Source organism: Neofelis nebulosa, chromosome 10, assembly GCF_028018385.1.
Source record: "Neofelis nebulosa isolate mNeoNeb1 chromosome 10, mNeoNeb1.pri, whole genome shotgun sequence".
Lineage (NCBI taxonomy): Eukaryota > Metazoa > Chordata > Mammalia > Carnivora > Felidae > Neofelis > Neofelis nebulosa.
Genome location: NC_080791.1, coordinates 382,705 through 398,867, shown reverse-complemented (window position 1 = coordinate 398,867; position 16,163 = coordinate 382,705). Strand labels below are relative to the sequence as shown.

At 40.3% G+C, this 16,163-nt stretch overlaps 1 protein-coding gene across 8 annotated transcripts in view; it reads right to left on the bottom strand.

The window, feature by feature from the left end:
• CEP126 (centrosomal protein 126) overlaps nt 1–15,891 on the bottom strand; it is a 106,083-nt gene extending 90,192 nt beyond the window's left edge. For 5 of the 8 annotated variants that reach the window (XM_058686446.1, XM_058686445.1, XM_058686448.1 and 2 more), the window contains exons 1-2: nt 15,525–15,891; nt 12,337–12,456 (exon numbers count right to left, since the gene is read on the bottom strand). In XM_058686446.1, the coding sequence (XP_058542429.1) occupies nt 12,337–12,456; nt 15,525–15,652 (248 nt within the window). In that variant the 5' untranslated portion in view covers nt 15,653–15,891. Of the gene's footprint in view, nt 1–2,218; nt 2,238–12,336; nt 12,457–15,524 lie in introns of those variants that run through there. The other 3 variants (XM_058686451.1, XM_058686452.1, XM_058686453.1) reach the window with 1 other exon arrangement.
• Between the last annotated feature and the right edge of the window lie 272 nt (nt 15,892–16,163).

Genomic DNA, 16,163 nt, shown 5'->3' with positions numbered 1-16,163 from the left:
TCCATCTGTCAGTAATGAGGCAACGTCCACCCCCATAGCCTTCCCCAGCTGGTATGGTGCCAGAGCCAGCTAAAGGTGACACTTTAGGAAGTTCCAGAGTCTCATAACATAATACAAAAATGTCCAGGTTTTAATAGAAAACCACTTATTCCAAGAACCAGGAAGATCTCAAACTGAGTGAAAAAAGACAACAGATATCAACACCAAAATGACAGAGATGTCAGAATTATCTGACAAAGATTTTACAGCAGCCATTATTGATAAAAGTGCTCAATCAGCAATTATGAACATGTTTGCAAATGAAAAAAATAGCCTCAAGAATAGATGATTACAGAATCACTATGAAGAACCAATTGAAAATTTTAGAACTGAAAAATACAATAACTGAAATAAAAAACTCAGATTGATTAAAGAAAAGATGTCAGTTGTCTCCATACCACATAGATGTAAAGGCATAATGCAATTCTTATTAAAAAACTCATCAATGTTTTTTGCAGATACAGATACGATTATTCTAAATTTTATATATACAGGCAAAGGAATTAGAATACCTAAAATAATTCTGAGAAAGAATCAAGTGGGAGGAATCAGTCTATGTGATTTGAAGACCTACCTTATTACACAAGAATAATTATATAACTACATATTATATAGCTACATAATCACAATAAAAACTGAAGTATTGGTGGAAGTTTAACAAAACAGATTAACAGAAGAGAGAACCCACATATAGACCCACACGAATACGCTCAACTGAATTCTGATGAGGGGGTCCTAAGTCTCACACCTTATACAAAAGTTAACGCAAAATGAATCATGGGGGGAGGGTGCCTGGGTGGCTCATTTGGTTAAGTGTCTGATTCTTGATTTTGGCTCAGGTCATGATCTCACGGTTTGTGGGTTCTAGCCCTGTGTCGGGCTCTGTGCTGATTGCATGGGCCTGCTTGGGATTCTCTCCTCTCTCTTTCTCTCAAAATAAATAAAAAAAATTTTTTTTAAATGAATCATGGACTTAACTATAAAACATTAAAATAGAAGCGTTTAGGAAAAAGAGAAAATTTTTAGGATCTAGGTCGTTAAGCACAGAGTTCTTAGACTTGACATCAAAGCACAATCTATAAAAAGAAAAGTGGATAAACTGGACTTCGTAGAAATAATAACTTGTGCTCTGGGAAGGACCCAACTAAGATGAAAAGCTAAGCTCCAGAGGAGCACCTGCCTGACAAAGTATCTAGAATGTATACAGTTCTCTGACATTCAACAGTAAAACAGCAAGTAATCTAATTAGAAAATGTACAAAAGACATTAAGAGAAACTTCATTAAAGAGGATAGATAGCAAATACGCACATGAAAAGATATTGTCATCATTAGCCATTAGGGAAATGAAAATTAATACAATGAGCTATTACTACACACCCATAAAAATGGATAAAATAAAAACTATTAACAACACTGGTGCCAGCTGGTGAGGATGTGAAACACTGATCAATCTTACAGTGGTGATGGATACAGTCACTCTGAAAAACAGTTTGGCAATTTTTTAAAAACACGAATATGCAACCACCATATGATCCAGCAATTGTACTTTCAGTCATTTATCCAAAGAAATAAAAATTTCTGTTCACACAAAACATATACATGAGTATTTACAGCAGCTTTATTTGTCATAACCCAAACTGGAAATCACCCAGATGTCCTTCAGGTTAACCCCCCTTTAGTGCACCACCCACATCATGGAGAACACTCAGCAATAAAAACAGTGAACCGCTGGTGCACACAACAACCTGGACGGATCCCAGAGTGTTGCACCGAGGGAAAAAAGTCCATCACTGAAGGTTACATACAGTATGACGGCATTTATAGAGCGCTCTAGAAATGCAAAACCTGAGATGAAATGAGAACAGATTAGTGATCTCCAGAGGGTGGGAGTGGGAGGGAAGTGGGTGTCACTATAAAAGGCAACGTCAGGAATCTCTGCGACGATGTTCTGTATCTTGCATGCCTAAGTGTCATTATTCTGGTTTTGAGGTTGAACTATAGTTTTGTAAAATGTTACCATTGGGGAAAACTAAGTAAAGGGTATTATGGGATTTCTATTATTTTTTTTACAACAGCATGTGAATCTACAACTATCTTAAAATAAAGACTTCAATTTAAAAAAGAGAAATTTCAGCCAATAGAGAGAAAATCTTTAATAGATAAACTCACCAAGCTTACCTGTCAGGCTACTATTATAAACTAAATAAAGGTTAACAGCTCAAGGCAAAACAGCAATACAACAGGAAATATTTGATGCTTATCATAATAATCCTAGGGCATAAAGGAAAAATCAAAAATTTATCATAATTTGTATAAAAGATCACAGAAATTTAGAAAGACTGGTATTAAAAACGTTAAGGTTTACAAAATCCGTAAGTATCCCATTTTGACAATGCTCCTTATGCACCACCCATGACTTGAGACCCCCCCAGTGACCCTCCCCCCCCTTCTTGCCAGGTCAGTGTAACAACTCTCTACTTGTTCTTTTGTTCTTGTCTCCAGGTGCTTTCATTTCATCCTCTAGTCCTTGGCTGTAATCAACTAAAATGTAAATGCAGTCATGACACTCTGATCTTCCTCCTTCAACAGCATCTCTGAGTACTAAGGACAGGGTTTAATTGCTTTAGATCAGCACACAAGTGGTTTTATGAAATATCTCCTTACCCACTCTATAGCTTCATCTCCTAATGCTCTTCCACATTTTCCCGTGTGTAAATCACATAACGTTTCTCTCTTATATTCCATAACATTAAACCTCTCCACATATTGTCCTCTTTGAGTTAAATTCCCTTCCTGCTCCGGCCGCCTGGATAACTCCTGGTCATCTAACAAGACTTCCAGGAGTTCTTTGTTCCGGACTATGTGAATGTGCTTCCATAGTACGTCACAGTATTCATCGCATAGCATCGCCAGGCTTTATTCCTTCACTATTAGTAAGTTGAGGGCAGGAATCATGCATTTACTTTTTTATTCTTCAGTATATGAAATCTTTAAGTCTCCCAGCAAATATTACTTTAGTGAATAAATGGCTATCTTCTAGATTATTTTTAAATGTTCAAAAATCACTTGTAAATGTCTTAAATTCCTTGAATTTTTCTTTTAATATATTATGGATAATATAACCATGGATATTCACACATACTGATATCTAAACCTACTTGAATCTATTTATATTTTTTAGCTTACGATATATATCCACATGTAGAGGTTTGATAAACATGACTTACTATGTAAAGTATAATTTCTTCTTATTTATTCTAAGGGTATATATTTCCGGCTTCATGGGAAACTTCAAACTTCATCATTTTCCCAAACAGATAATGCAGTTACCCCATATTTCATGTTCACCAGGTAATTCATTACATGATTCTCTAGCTGATTTTCTTCTGCCTTTAGGATATTTAAGAAATCTGTCTTACAAATTTTAGCGACTCTTCCAAAGTATTTGCCCTTCATTTATTACCTGGTAGTCTTTGTTCTCTTTATTTGGGAAAATTTCCCCATTCTGTCCTTTTTTCTCTTTTTCTGCCAGTTAGTTACATAGGAATTTTGTCTGATAATCTGATCTTTTAAGTCTATATGCTTACATTAGTATTTTAAAATTATTTGGAGGTTGAGTTGGGTCCAAGATAGCAGCACAGCAAGTCCTGAACCATGTCCTCCCTGGACACAAATCTACAACTATGTATGGAATAATTCCCACGGAAAGGGACCTGAAAATGGAATGAACAGAGCCTCCACAACAAAGGATAAAAGGGCAACATCAGTAAGAGAGGGAGGCAGAAACATGAACTTGTTAGGGGAAAACAACACCCCAGCTGCTATGGGTCACAATCAGAAGGGATATAAAAGGTATGCAATGTTTGCTGGAGGAGTAAGAGATTCCAACTCCATATCCCAAACCTTAGATCCTGCACAGGAGAGAGGAGCCCCCAAAACAGTGAACAGGGATTATGTCAGGAAAACTATAAAACCATAGGGAACAGAAAACTCACTCTAACAGGCTTTGGCACAGACTCAAACACTAGTCTGAACTGCACACAGACAATAGGGAAAGGAGACCCATTCATTCACCTTAAAAAGTCTGTGGGAGGGACTGGAAACAGCAGGGACTTTCCCCTGGGGAAAGAGACAATGGCAGAAGCCACTCAGTTTACCTTCCTAATTCTAGTACCAGGGAGCACCCTTGTGGAATTCTTCCTCTAATCTGCTAGCACCAATGCTTATGCCCTTGAGAGCTGTGCCCACCAACGTGCTGCACAGTCAGGAATGCGCTTTGCAACTGGGGTCGGGAGCCACCCCTACCTGCCAACCCATGACAGCAGTCACAGGGGCTTCCTGCAGTGAGACTGAGTCCCGGCCCCGCCCATTAGCACGCACAGCTATGGCCTCACTGTAGTAAGAGGGTGCACACAGCCCACAAAGAAGACCATCCTTGAGTGCCATGCTCTGGTGACCAGAGGATACTGCACTCTTGAGCCTCGTAAGACATCTCTTACATAAGGTTACCCCTTCCAGACTGGGAGAGGTGGCTGTCTTACCTAAATATATAGAAACAAACACAGAGCATCAAGAAAAAGGAGGAGAAAAACAAATACGTTCCAAAAGAAAGAACAAGATAATACCACAGAAAAAACTAAATGAGGAGCGCCTGGGTGGCTCAGTTGGTTAAGTGTCCGACTTCGGCTCAGGTCATGATCTCGCGGTTTGTGAGTTTGAGCCCCACATCAGGATCTGTGCTGATAGCTCAGGGCCTGGAGCCTGCTTCAGATTCTCTGTCTCCCTCTCTCTCTGTCCCTCCCCCGCTTGTGCTCTTTCTGTCTCTCAAAAATGAATAAATGTAAAAAAAAAAATTAAAAAAAGGAAAAAACTAAATGAAATGGTGATAAGTAATCTGCCTAATAAAGAGTTTAAAGTAATAGTTATAAAGTTCACCGAACTTCAGAGAAAAATGGATGAACAGGGAGAGAACCTCAACAAAGAGACAGAAACAAAAAGGTATGCAATGTTTGCTGGAGGAATAAGAGATTCTGAACTGAACTTGTAACAGAAGTTGTAACTGAACAGAAAGTTGTAAGTGAACTGAAAAATTCACTAGAAGGGTTCAACAGCAGCCTGAATGAGGTCGAACAAATCGGCAAGTTGGAAAACAAAGCAATGAAATTCACAGAGACTGAGCAGCAAATGTAAAAATGAATTAAGAACAGTGACGATACCCTAAGGGACCTTTGGGACAATTATCAAGCAGAATAATGTTCGCATTATAGAGATCCCAGAAGAAGAAGACAGAGGAAAGAGCCAGAAAAATTATGTGAGAAATAATGGTTGAAAACTTCTTCAATCAGGGGAAGGAATCAGACATCTAAGTCCAGGAAGCCCAGAGAGTTCCAAATAAGATGAACACAAAGAAATCCACACTGAGACATATTATAATCAAAATGATAAAAGTTAAGGATAAAGAGAGAATCCTAAAAGCAGCAAGAGAAAAACAACTTGTTACATACAAGGGGAAACCCCAAAAACTCACAGCAGAATTTCCAGCAGAAACATTATGGGCCAGAAGGGTGTGGCATGACATATTTAAGATGCTGGAAGAAAACAGAATCTTTCAATCAAGAATTCTCTACACAGTGAAGTTACCACTCAGGATTGAAGGACAGATTTGGAGTTAAAGGAGTTCATCGCCACCAAACCAGCTCTGTAAGAAGCATTAAAGGGTCTTCTTTCAGCTGAAAAGAAATGGCACTAATTAATAAGAAAACACAGAAAAGTAAAAACCTTACTGGAAAAGGTAATATATAACAAAGGTAGTAGATCAATCACTTATAAAGCTAGCATGAAGGTTAAAAGACAAAAGTAGTTAAAATTATTAAAAGTACAATAATTAATTAAAGGAAACAGGACAAAAAGATGTAAAATGTGTTATTGAAAATATAAAAGCTAGGGGGGGTGTTGTAAAAAGGTAAAGTTTTGGAATATGCTTCAAATTAAGTTGCTATCAACTTAAAACAGACTTATTTACATACGATATTTTATGTGAATCTGACAGCAATCACAAGGAAAAAACTTATAACAAATACACAAAAGAAAATAAGAAAGGAATCTAAACATGACACTACAGAAAGCCAGATCACAAAAGACAAGAGAAGAAAGAAACAAGAAAGAACAATAAAATTGCCATAAAACAATGAGCAAAATGGCAATAAGTGTATACTTACCAATAATTATTTTAAAAGTAAATGGCCTAAATTCACCAATCAAAAGACAGTGACTGAAGAGATTAAAAAAAAAAAAAAAAAAAAAAAGAAAAACAAGACCTATCTACATGCTGCCTACAAGAGACTAACTTCAGAAATAAGCATGCATGGACTGAAAGAAAGGGATGGAAAAGATATTCCATGCAAATGAAAATGAAAAGATGGAGGAGCTATACTCATATCAGACAAAAGAGACTTGAAAACAAAGACTGTAATTTAAGGCAAAAAGGGTACTGTATAATGACAAAAGGGTCAATCCAGCAAGAAAACATAAAATTTATAAATACATAGGAACCCAATGTACAAGCACCAAAATATATAAAGCAAATTTTAACAGACCTAAAGAGAGAAAATGAAAGCAATACAATAATAGTAGGAAACTTCAATACCCACTTTCATAAATCAATAGATCATTCAGAAAAAAAAATCAATATGGAAACATCAGCCTTAAAAAACACATTAGACAACACAGACTTAATAAATATACACAGAACATTCAATCCAAAAGTTGCAGCATACACATTCTCCTCAAGTGCCCATTAAACATTCTCTTGAATAGATCATGCATTGGACAACAAAACAAGTCTCAATGAATTCAAGAAGACTGAAATCATATCAAGCATCTTTTCAAGCCACAATAGTATAAAACTAGAAATTCATTACAAGAAGATAAATGGGAAAACTATAAATATGTGGAGTTTAACAATATGTTACTGAGCAGCTGTGTAAGAGAAGAAATCAAGGAAGAAATTAAAAAAAAATCTAGAGACAAATGAAAACAGAAATATGACATACTGAAATCTATATATAGCAAAAGCGGTTCTAAGCGGTAAGTTCATAACAATACAGGTCTACCTCAAAAAACAATAAAAATGTCAATCTAACTTTACACCTACAGGAACAAGAAAAAGAACAAACAAAGCCCCAAACTAGAAGAAGGAAAATAATAAAGATCAGAGGAGAAAGAAATGCAGAGAGACTAAAAGGACAATAGAAAAGATCACTGAAACTAAGAGCTGGTTCTCTGAAAAGATAAAATCAACAAATCCTTAGCTAGACTAACCAAGAACAGAAGAGAGAGGACTCAAACAAATACAATCAGAAATGAAAGAGGAGAAATTACAACTGATATCACAGATATACAAAGGATCATACCAGATTACTAGCAGCAATTATACATCAACAAATTGGAAAATATAGAAGAAATGAAAAAATTCTTAGGAACACACAATCTTCCAAGACTGAATCATGAAGAAACAGAAAATCAGAACAGACCAATTATTAGTAAGGAGAATGAATCAGTAATCAAAAATCCCCCAAAAAACAAAAGTCCAGGACCAGATGCCTTTACTGGTATTGTCTACCAAACATTCAAAGAAGATTTAATACCTATACTTCTCACACTCTTCCAAAAAATAGAAGAGGAAGGAAAGCTTCCAAACAAATTCTACAAGGTCAGCATTACCCCGAGAGCAAAACTACACAAGAACATCACAAAAAAAGGAAATTACAGGCCAACATTCTTGATGAACACAGACGTAAAAATCAACAAATATTAGCAAACCAATTCCAACAATACATTAAAAGGATCATAAACCACGGCCGCCTGGGTGACTCAGTTGGTTAAGAGTCCAACTCTTGATTTCAGCTCAAGTCATGATCTAATGGTTCATGAGATTAAGCCCCACACTGGGCTCTGCGCTGACAGTGCAAAGCCTGGTTGGGATTCTCTCTCTGCCCCTCTAGTGTCTTTCTCTCTCTCTCTCTCTCTCTCTCAAAATAAATAAGTTAACTTTAAAAAAGAAAAAGAAAAAAAAAAAAGAGTCATACACCAGAATCAACTGGGATATATTCCAGGGATGCAAGCTTGGTTCAACATCTGCAAATCAATTAAAATGATTCACCATATTAACAAAATGAAAGATAAAAATTATATGAACATCTCAATAGATGCAGAAAAAGCATGACAAAAGTCAACATCTATTTATGATAAAAACACTCAACGAAGTGGGTAGAAAAGAATGTACCTAAACATAATAAAGGCCATATATGACAATCCCACCGTTAACATCATAATGGTGATCCTCTAAGAACAGGGATGGGATGGGCAAGGATGCTCACTCGTGGCACTAGTATTCAATAGAGTACTGGAAGTCCCAGACATGGCAATTAGGCAAGGAAAAAAAAAGTCATTCAAATCGGAAAGACAGAAACAAAACTGTCACTATTGGCAGATGACATGATATTATATACAGAAAACCCTAAAGAATCCACCAAAAGACTGCTAGAATGAATCTATAAATTCAGTAAAGTTGCAGATACAAAATCAATATTCAGAAATCCATTTCATTTCTATGCACTAATAATGAGAATCAAGAAAACAATTCCATTTATAATTCCATCAAAAAGAATAAGATATCTGGCAATAAATGTAACCAAGAAGATGGAAGACCTCCACACTGAAAACTGGAAGACGCTGGTGAAAGAAACTTAAGAAGATGCAAATAAGGGGCCCCTGGGTGGCTCAGTCGGTTGAGGTTGAGCGTCCGACTTCAGCTCAGGTCATGATCTTGTGGTTCGTCACTTCATGCCCCACATAGGGCTCACTGCTGTCAGCCTGTCAGTGCAGAGCCCACTTTGGATCCTCTGCCCCCTCTCTTTGCCCCTCGCTTGCTTGCTCCCCCCCCCCAATAAATAATTAAAAAAAAAAAAAAAAGAAGATGCAAACAAACAGAAAGATGTTCTGTGCTCATGGATTGGGAGAATTAATATTGTTAGACTGTCCATACCACACAAGGCAATCTAAAAATTCAATGCAATCCCTGTCAAAATACCAATGGCATATTTTATAAAACCAGAATAATTCTACAATTTATATGGAGCCACAAAAGATCTCAGAGAGCTAAAACAATCTTGAGAAAGAACAGAGCTGGAGGTATCACACTTCTTGATCTCAAACTATGCTGCAAACCTAGACTAATCAAAACAGTATGATATTGGGATAAAAATAAACACACAGATCCATGGAACCAAAGTCAGCAAATGACAAATTTCATATGATTTCATTCATATGTTTAGGAAACACAATAGAAGAAGATAGGAGAATGGGAAGGAAAAATAAGATAAAAACAAGAGGGAGGCAAACCATAAGAGACTTAAATACAGAGAACAAACTGAGGGTTGCTGGAGGGGAGGTGGATGGGGGGATGGGCTAAATGGGTGATGGGCATTAAGAAGGGCACTTGTTGGGATGAGCGCTGGGTGTCATATGTAAGTGATGAATCACTGGGTTCTACTCCTCAATCAATACTACACTGTATGTTAACTAACTTGGAGTTTAACAAATAAATTAAAAAAAAATACAAACCAAACAAAATTAAAACAAACTTAAAGAAAACCACAACTATCTGAGGCTCCTTTTGGACTCTTCTTAACATCTGTTTCAATTTCTTACCCTTATGAAGTCACATTAAATCAGATCGTCATTTCTAAAGTTTAATAATAGAATAAACAAATTTTTTTCTTCTGATATAATGTTTAATCATTTGTACTCAACCAGTTATGCTTCTTCAGTAAATAGATGCCTTTTTAGTTATAGATAAAAGATAGTTCCAAAATTGAAATTTTTAAAAATGTAGGAAATAGTTAATTTCTTTGTGGTGTGTGTGTGTATGTGTGTGTGTGTGTGTGTGTGTGTGTGTGTATCTTAAGATTACTTGGTCTACATAGTAGCATAATAGAAAACTATGTGAGGATGTGCTCCAGCAAACTGTTATAAAACAAAACAAAAGGGATGCTATGGGAAATAAGAAACTGTGTCTCCAAATCCCAAGAGCAAAAAGGGGAAGTCCCAGAATGCCATAAGGAAGGCCTTATGCATTAGGCCTACAGATAGCCAGTACATATGGGGGCAGTATCTACAGAAGGTAGGAGGTCTTGGAGTAAAAGAAAGGGGACTCCGTTCTACAGATACTGAATAAAAGAACGGAAAACTTGAGAATGTGATAAAAACATTTAAGAAAAATACTGGCAGATAGAAAAGGAAAGCACTAGTAAATAACAAGAAAATTAAATGTGTGTGATTTTAAGCAATGAATGGGAATAAATAAAGAAAAATTGATGCTACGGACACTTTCTTTGAATACTACTGGGGACACAGCACTGACAATGTCAAAGTATAACTTACCTAAGAGTGGAAGGAGAACAGCTCTGCTTGTAGGAAAAAATGGTTTTTAGACAGAAACTGTGACCATGATGGGAGCAGACAGCATAAACTTACATGAAGTAAAACATAAATAGATAACAGCAAAGCCCAAAAGGCCATTATAATAGACACATTTTGAAATTCAGGAGTGCACAAATAACTTGGCCCCCTTTATAAAAAATGAAATGATTTGGGGCACCTGGGTGGCTCAGTCGTTTAAGTGTCCAACTTTGGCTCAGGTCATGATCTCACAGTTCGTGGGTTCGAACCCCACGTCAGGCTCTGTGCTGACAGCTCAGAGCCTAGAGCCTGTTTCAGATTCTGTGTCTCCCTCTCTCTGCCCCTCCCCTGTTCATGCTCTGTCTCTGTCTCAAAAATAAATAAACATTAAAAAAAATAACAAAATTTTTAAAAATTTTTAAAAATGAAATGATTAGTGTTTAAAAGGAAATTTTTACATGTCTTTACACAGCACTGTAAGGTAACAAAAATAAAGCATAATTAAATTATATTGGAAAATGTCCTCTTAGAATTTTAAACCAAAATTTCTCTTCTTTCTACATCAGAACTGTTTTTTTGATGAGAAAAGTATTTGATGAGAGAAAACAGGAAGTCACTTTGTGCTATTTTACAAAGCAACTCAATTATTAGAAAACACACAATTGACAGATATTATTAATCAACAAACTAAATAAGGAAGAAGCAGTGCTGGTCAGACACTGTGATACGTATTTTTCCACATGTTTTCAACTATTCCTCTTCTAACATTACCTTTTTGCTCTACATAACAATCCCTTGAGTTACATGTTATTGATTCCAATCATAAAAACAAGAAACTGAGGCTGAGAGATTAAATACCTTGCTCTAATTCATGGAACGAGGATTTAAACCTAGATATTTGATCTAGCCCATGACTGTTTCAACATATGACTATTCATCTTTATTGAACACCTGGCACGTGCCTTTTATAGGTCCCCAGAGCCAAAAGGTAGGGGAACCACAGTAAGACAAATATACAAAACAAAACTTCATTAAATAACTTTATACCAGATAATGAAAGAGTTAATCTAAAGAGAAATACCATGCCAGAAAAAAATTACAGGTAAACAATTTTGTATTTCCCAAATGGGATTTGCAACACATGCCCAATGATGCAGTTGACAAACGCTAGGGATTTGCTGCTACTGACGTATTGTGGAAATATAGACAAGGTAGCAAAAACATTATTACCAACCTGTCTGAAAAACCAAAATCTAGTAATTCAAAGAAACCTTGAAAAATGTGAAGCAGTGACTGGATGGTTTACACTTTTACTTTATTAGGCTTCTAGTTTACACTAAAAAACTGCATTTTTTTTATGGAAGTCATTTATAATATTCTTTGTATCATATTTCCACAATTATTTATATTTTCCCCCATTTTTCTGATTGGATGAATGAAGACAGCCATATAAAAAATTATATAGAAGTGAATAACAAAATCAAGTTACATTCCATTAGAGACTAAGGCTCTAATTGGTCATCTTTTAATTTGTCATGAAATGATACGGAAGACAAAGAGAACAGTACACTTTGCAGTCATATGACACTGTTATAGGAAGTTCTATGACAAGAAAAGACTGCTATGGTCACAGTCAGTGGAATTAGACAACATACCAACATCTTTGTGCTTTAGGCAAAAAAACGGTAAGAAAATTTATGAAGGGACAAAAATCTTGATCACTGTTTTACAGACAATGTCACGACTTAAGTTCATAAAATGCTACAAAGTAGAGAAACAATTAATTTATAATGACTTTGATTTTCTACAATTCTGAAGAAAATATGATTACTTACTTTTTTCTCCGGTTTGATTCCACAAAATATTTACGAGCTCGATTTCGACATATTTTTTGTTGCTGCAGTAATATCTGGCGCTCTTCTTCCAAATTTTTCTCTAGATGGATTTTCATATCTCTAATGATAGCACAAAGTTAAGGACAATGGCTCATGTCTTCAGTGGATGAGTGTCAGTGCTATCTGATAGATGTAATCACAGCCTCATATTAATGATGCAATGATTTTTTGCGGAACAATTAATATGTGTATACATTAGTGTTAGTATATGGCCAACAAATGTTTTACGTAAAAAGGATTCTGAATTAGTATTAGAACTGAAGACACATCTCACTTTCCCTGGGGAAAAAACTGTACTTTTAGGTATTATGAATTCAGATAATGAGACTGCATAGCTTTACATTCATTACGAACCTCCACAAAACCAGCTAAATGCAAAGCTGGATTGGATTTCTCATTCTTTGTTGTTCTCTATAGCTCCCTGTCACATTTGCAATAAATTCTCTATCTCTAGACCCGCTATATAAAGCATTTTATAATCCAGTCTGTTTGTTCAGCTTCAATTTTCAACGTTTCCCTGCATGAATCCTATGTGCAGACACATGAAGACACTGACGGAACAGACCGGGCGCTTCATACCATTACCACCGCCCAGCACCTCCTTGGCTAACTCCCCACATCTGCCTGGGGCCACCACACACAGTTCCTCTCCTATTTTCTAGCCACTGGAGAATTTGACATCTTCCTGAGTACATGCTACAAATATCTGTCTCTACATTTCTAGAACTGCAATGTATGGCATGGTGCTTAGAATATAGTAATGGTTTAATAGAACCTCACTGAACCATTTCCTCAGAGAAAATTCTCCACAGACATACAGGACAAGATTATATGTGTGTATATATATATATATATATATATATATATATATATACACACACACACATATATATGTATATATATGTATATATATATACATATATATTATAGTTTTTAGTGTTGTAGTGTAGTGTAGACAGTGTAGATATTAATCATGTACTATAGTGGAAGTATTTTCCCCAGTTCATTGTACGGACACAATTTCTCCTTACACTAAAGTTTTAAACTAATGAGTCATCTTTGAAGTAGCTTTTCTTTAAAATGTCTTTCCTGGGGCGCGTGGGTGGCGCAGTCGGTTAAGCGTCCGACTTCAGCCAGGTCACGATCTCGCGGTCCGTGAGTTCGAGCCCCGCGTCGGGCTCTGGGCTGATGGCTCGGAGCCTGGAGTCTGTTTCCGATTCTGTGTCTCCCTCTCTCTCTGCCCCTCCCCCGTTCATGCTCTGTCTGTCTCTCTCTGTCCCAAAAATAAAAAAACAAAAACAAAAACAAAAAACAAAACAAAACAAAACAAACGTTGAAAAATAAAATGTCTTTCCTTTCCAAAGGTAAACGTCCTATACCTTCAAACACATGAAAAAACCAGGAGATTCTATTTTCTGTCTGTATTCTTTTACAACTTTATACTTCTATTTTATTAACTTAAGTTTATTTCAGAAGGTAGTACCCAGCGTGACACAAGGTAGAGACGGCGAATTTAGATTACTCTTTTCAGAGGGCTGAATACAGAGACTGAGAAGATACTAGAATAAAGTTAAAAGGGTTCTTAGGATCAAGGGGTTTGGCTCTTAGGTAATTTGAAGGACAGTCAAGACCTGAGTGTGTTTATAAAGCGGCAGGGAAAGAATGGCATCACCGGTTGAAGGTAAATTATAAGAGCGGCGGGATAACTTACACTCCAGGGGTGCTGAGGGGAAGAAAAGCTATGCAAATAAGGGCACAGGCGAACAGACTCACCTTCCACCGTGACATCCCATCAGTGAGCCTGAACCAAGGTTGGGGGCAGGGGGTGGTGCTTGGGAGTGCGGGAATTTGCGGTGTGTGTGAGGAGGGACCTGAGGGCCTTCGTGGCGCTACCGTCTTAGGAAGTGGAAGGACAGTCTGCCGAGAGCTGGAGGCGTCGACCTGGCGCAGGCGTGAAGAGGACAACAGAGGACCCTGTTCTTGTTCAGGTGAAGCTGGAAACTGGTAGTCTGTGTGGTGGCAGTCTGGATTGTTCTGTGATTCTTCTCTGACGGCATTTTTTTTACTCGAGGGAAGGAACAGAGAAGTCGGACTGTAGTAGCTAAGGGGTGGTTGAGGCCGAGGAACAGGGCTGCCAAGAACCGAGGATGTTGGTGAGAGAGTGAGTATGTGCAGGTAATCAAGAGTAGCGTATGAGACTGGGCAGGGAAGAAAGAGCAAGGCGGGTGCAGCAGTATTTCCAGCGCCGTAGGGGCGCCTGGGGGGCTCAGTTGGTTGAGCGTCCCGCTTCGGCTCAGGTCAAGATCTCACAGCTCGTGAGTTCGAGCCCAGCGTCGCGCTCTGCGCTGGCAGCTCAGAGCCTGGAACCTGGTTCAGATTCTGGGGCTGCCTCTCTGCCCCTCCCCCACTCATACTCCGCGTGTGTGTGTGTGTGTGTGTGTGTGTGTGTGTGTGAGAGACAGACAGAGAGAGAGACAGAGAGAGACAGACAGACAGACACACACACACACAGAGACAGACCGACCGACCCGGACGTTGGACCAACTGGAACAGGAGACACGCCGTTCCCCGCTCGCTTGCGGACGGTCCCCACCGCCGCCAACGCGCCCTTCGCGGACACAGGGGCTAATTCTGACTGTGCTGCCGTGCCCTGCAGGAGTCAAATAGGCCCACGGATTCGGACAACAAAACTCTCACAATTTTCGACCGAAGGTGGGCTGCACCGAGTCCCGGGGAAGAGAGGCCACGTCCCGGCTCCGCGCCTCCGTCTGCGGGGCCCGGCACAGCTTCCTCAGCCGGGCTGAGCCGGTCGGAGCCGGGTGGGGTCGGAGCCGGGTGGGGGCGTCCCGCGCGCAGCTTCATTCGCGGGGCCGGGGACCCGCCGCCCCGCCGCCGTCACCCCAGCCGCCCATCTCCGTCACCTCCACGCACGGCCGTCACCCCCGCCGCCCCACCGCCGTCATCCCAGCCGCCCATCCCCATCACCTCCACGCACCGCCGTCACCCCAGCCGCCCATCCCCGTCACCTCCACGCACCGCCGTCACCCTGCTCACCCTTGCCCGTCCCCTCCCGCGCGCACCCCAGTCACCTCCGCGCACCCGGCCCTCGCCGCCTCCTGGAAGGATACAGGTCTGCGCCAGGCCGGCGGCACTCGCGGCCCGAGCGGGGGCAAAGGGGGGCTCCGTCGCGGGCGTCCGAACACTCGGTGCCGCGCGCCGCAACCGCGCTCCGGGCTCCAGGCCTCCAGGCCAGCATCCTTCACCTCAGCGCCGCCGTCCGGCCCGCCGCCGGCGCCTCCCTCATGGCACCCCCGGCCCCGTCGTCCTCCTCGGCCCCCCTCCCCCCCCCCCCCACTCCGTCTCTCAGGCCTCGCGTCACGGGCGCGGGAGGCTTGGCCGCGGCAGCCCCGGTTCCCGTGCAGCAGCGACGGTAGCTGTGGCGGCGGCGACCTTGCCGGGCACCGGCAGACGGGGCGGCAGCAGCCCAGCCGACGCCGCCGCCATCTTGGCAACCAACGGACGCCGCGTCCTTGGCGACCGAAACCACGGCGCGCCGGGCAGCCAATAGGCGCCGGGGGCGGGGCTCCGGCCTCTCCCAGAGCCGAGTCTGCGCAGCAGCCCGTCGCTGCGCTGTGCCTGAGCGCCGGGTTCAGTCTTACCCCCGCCTTCGCGGGGCGTGGTCGCGGGAGTGCTGACAGCGGGGTGGGGTTTGCCGTGCGGATCTTTCCGGGCGGCGTGGCCGGGGTTGTGTTGGAACCGCCGACTCC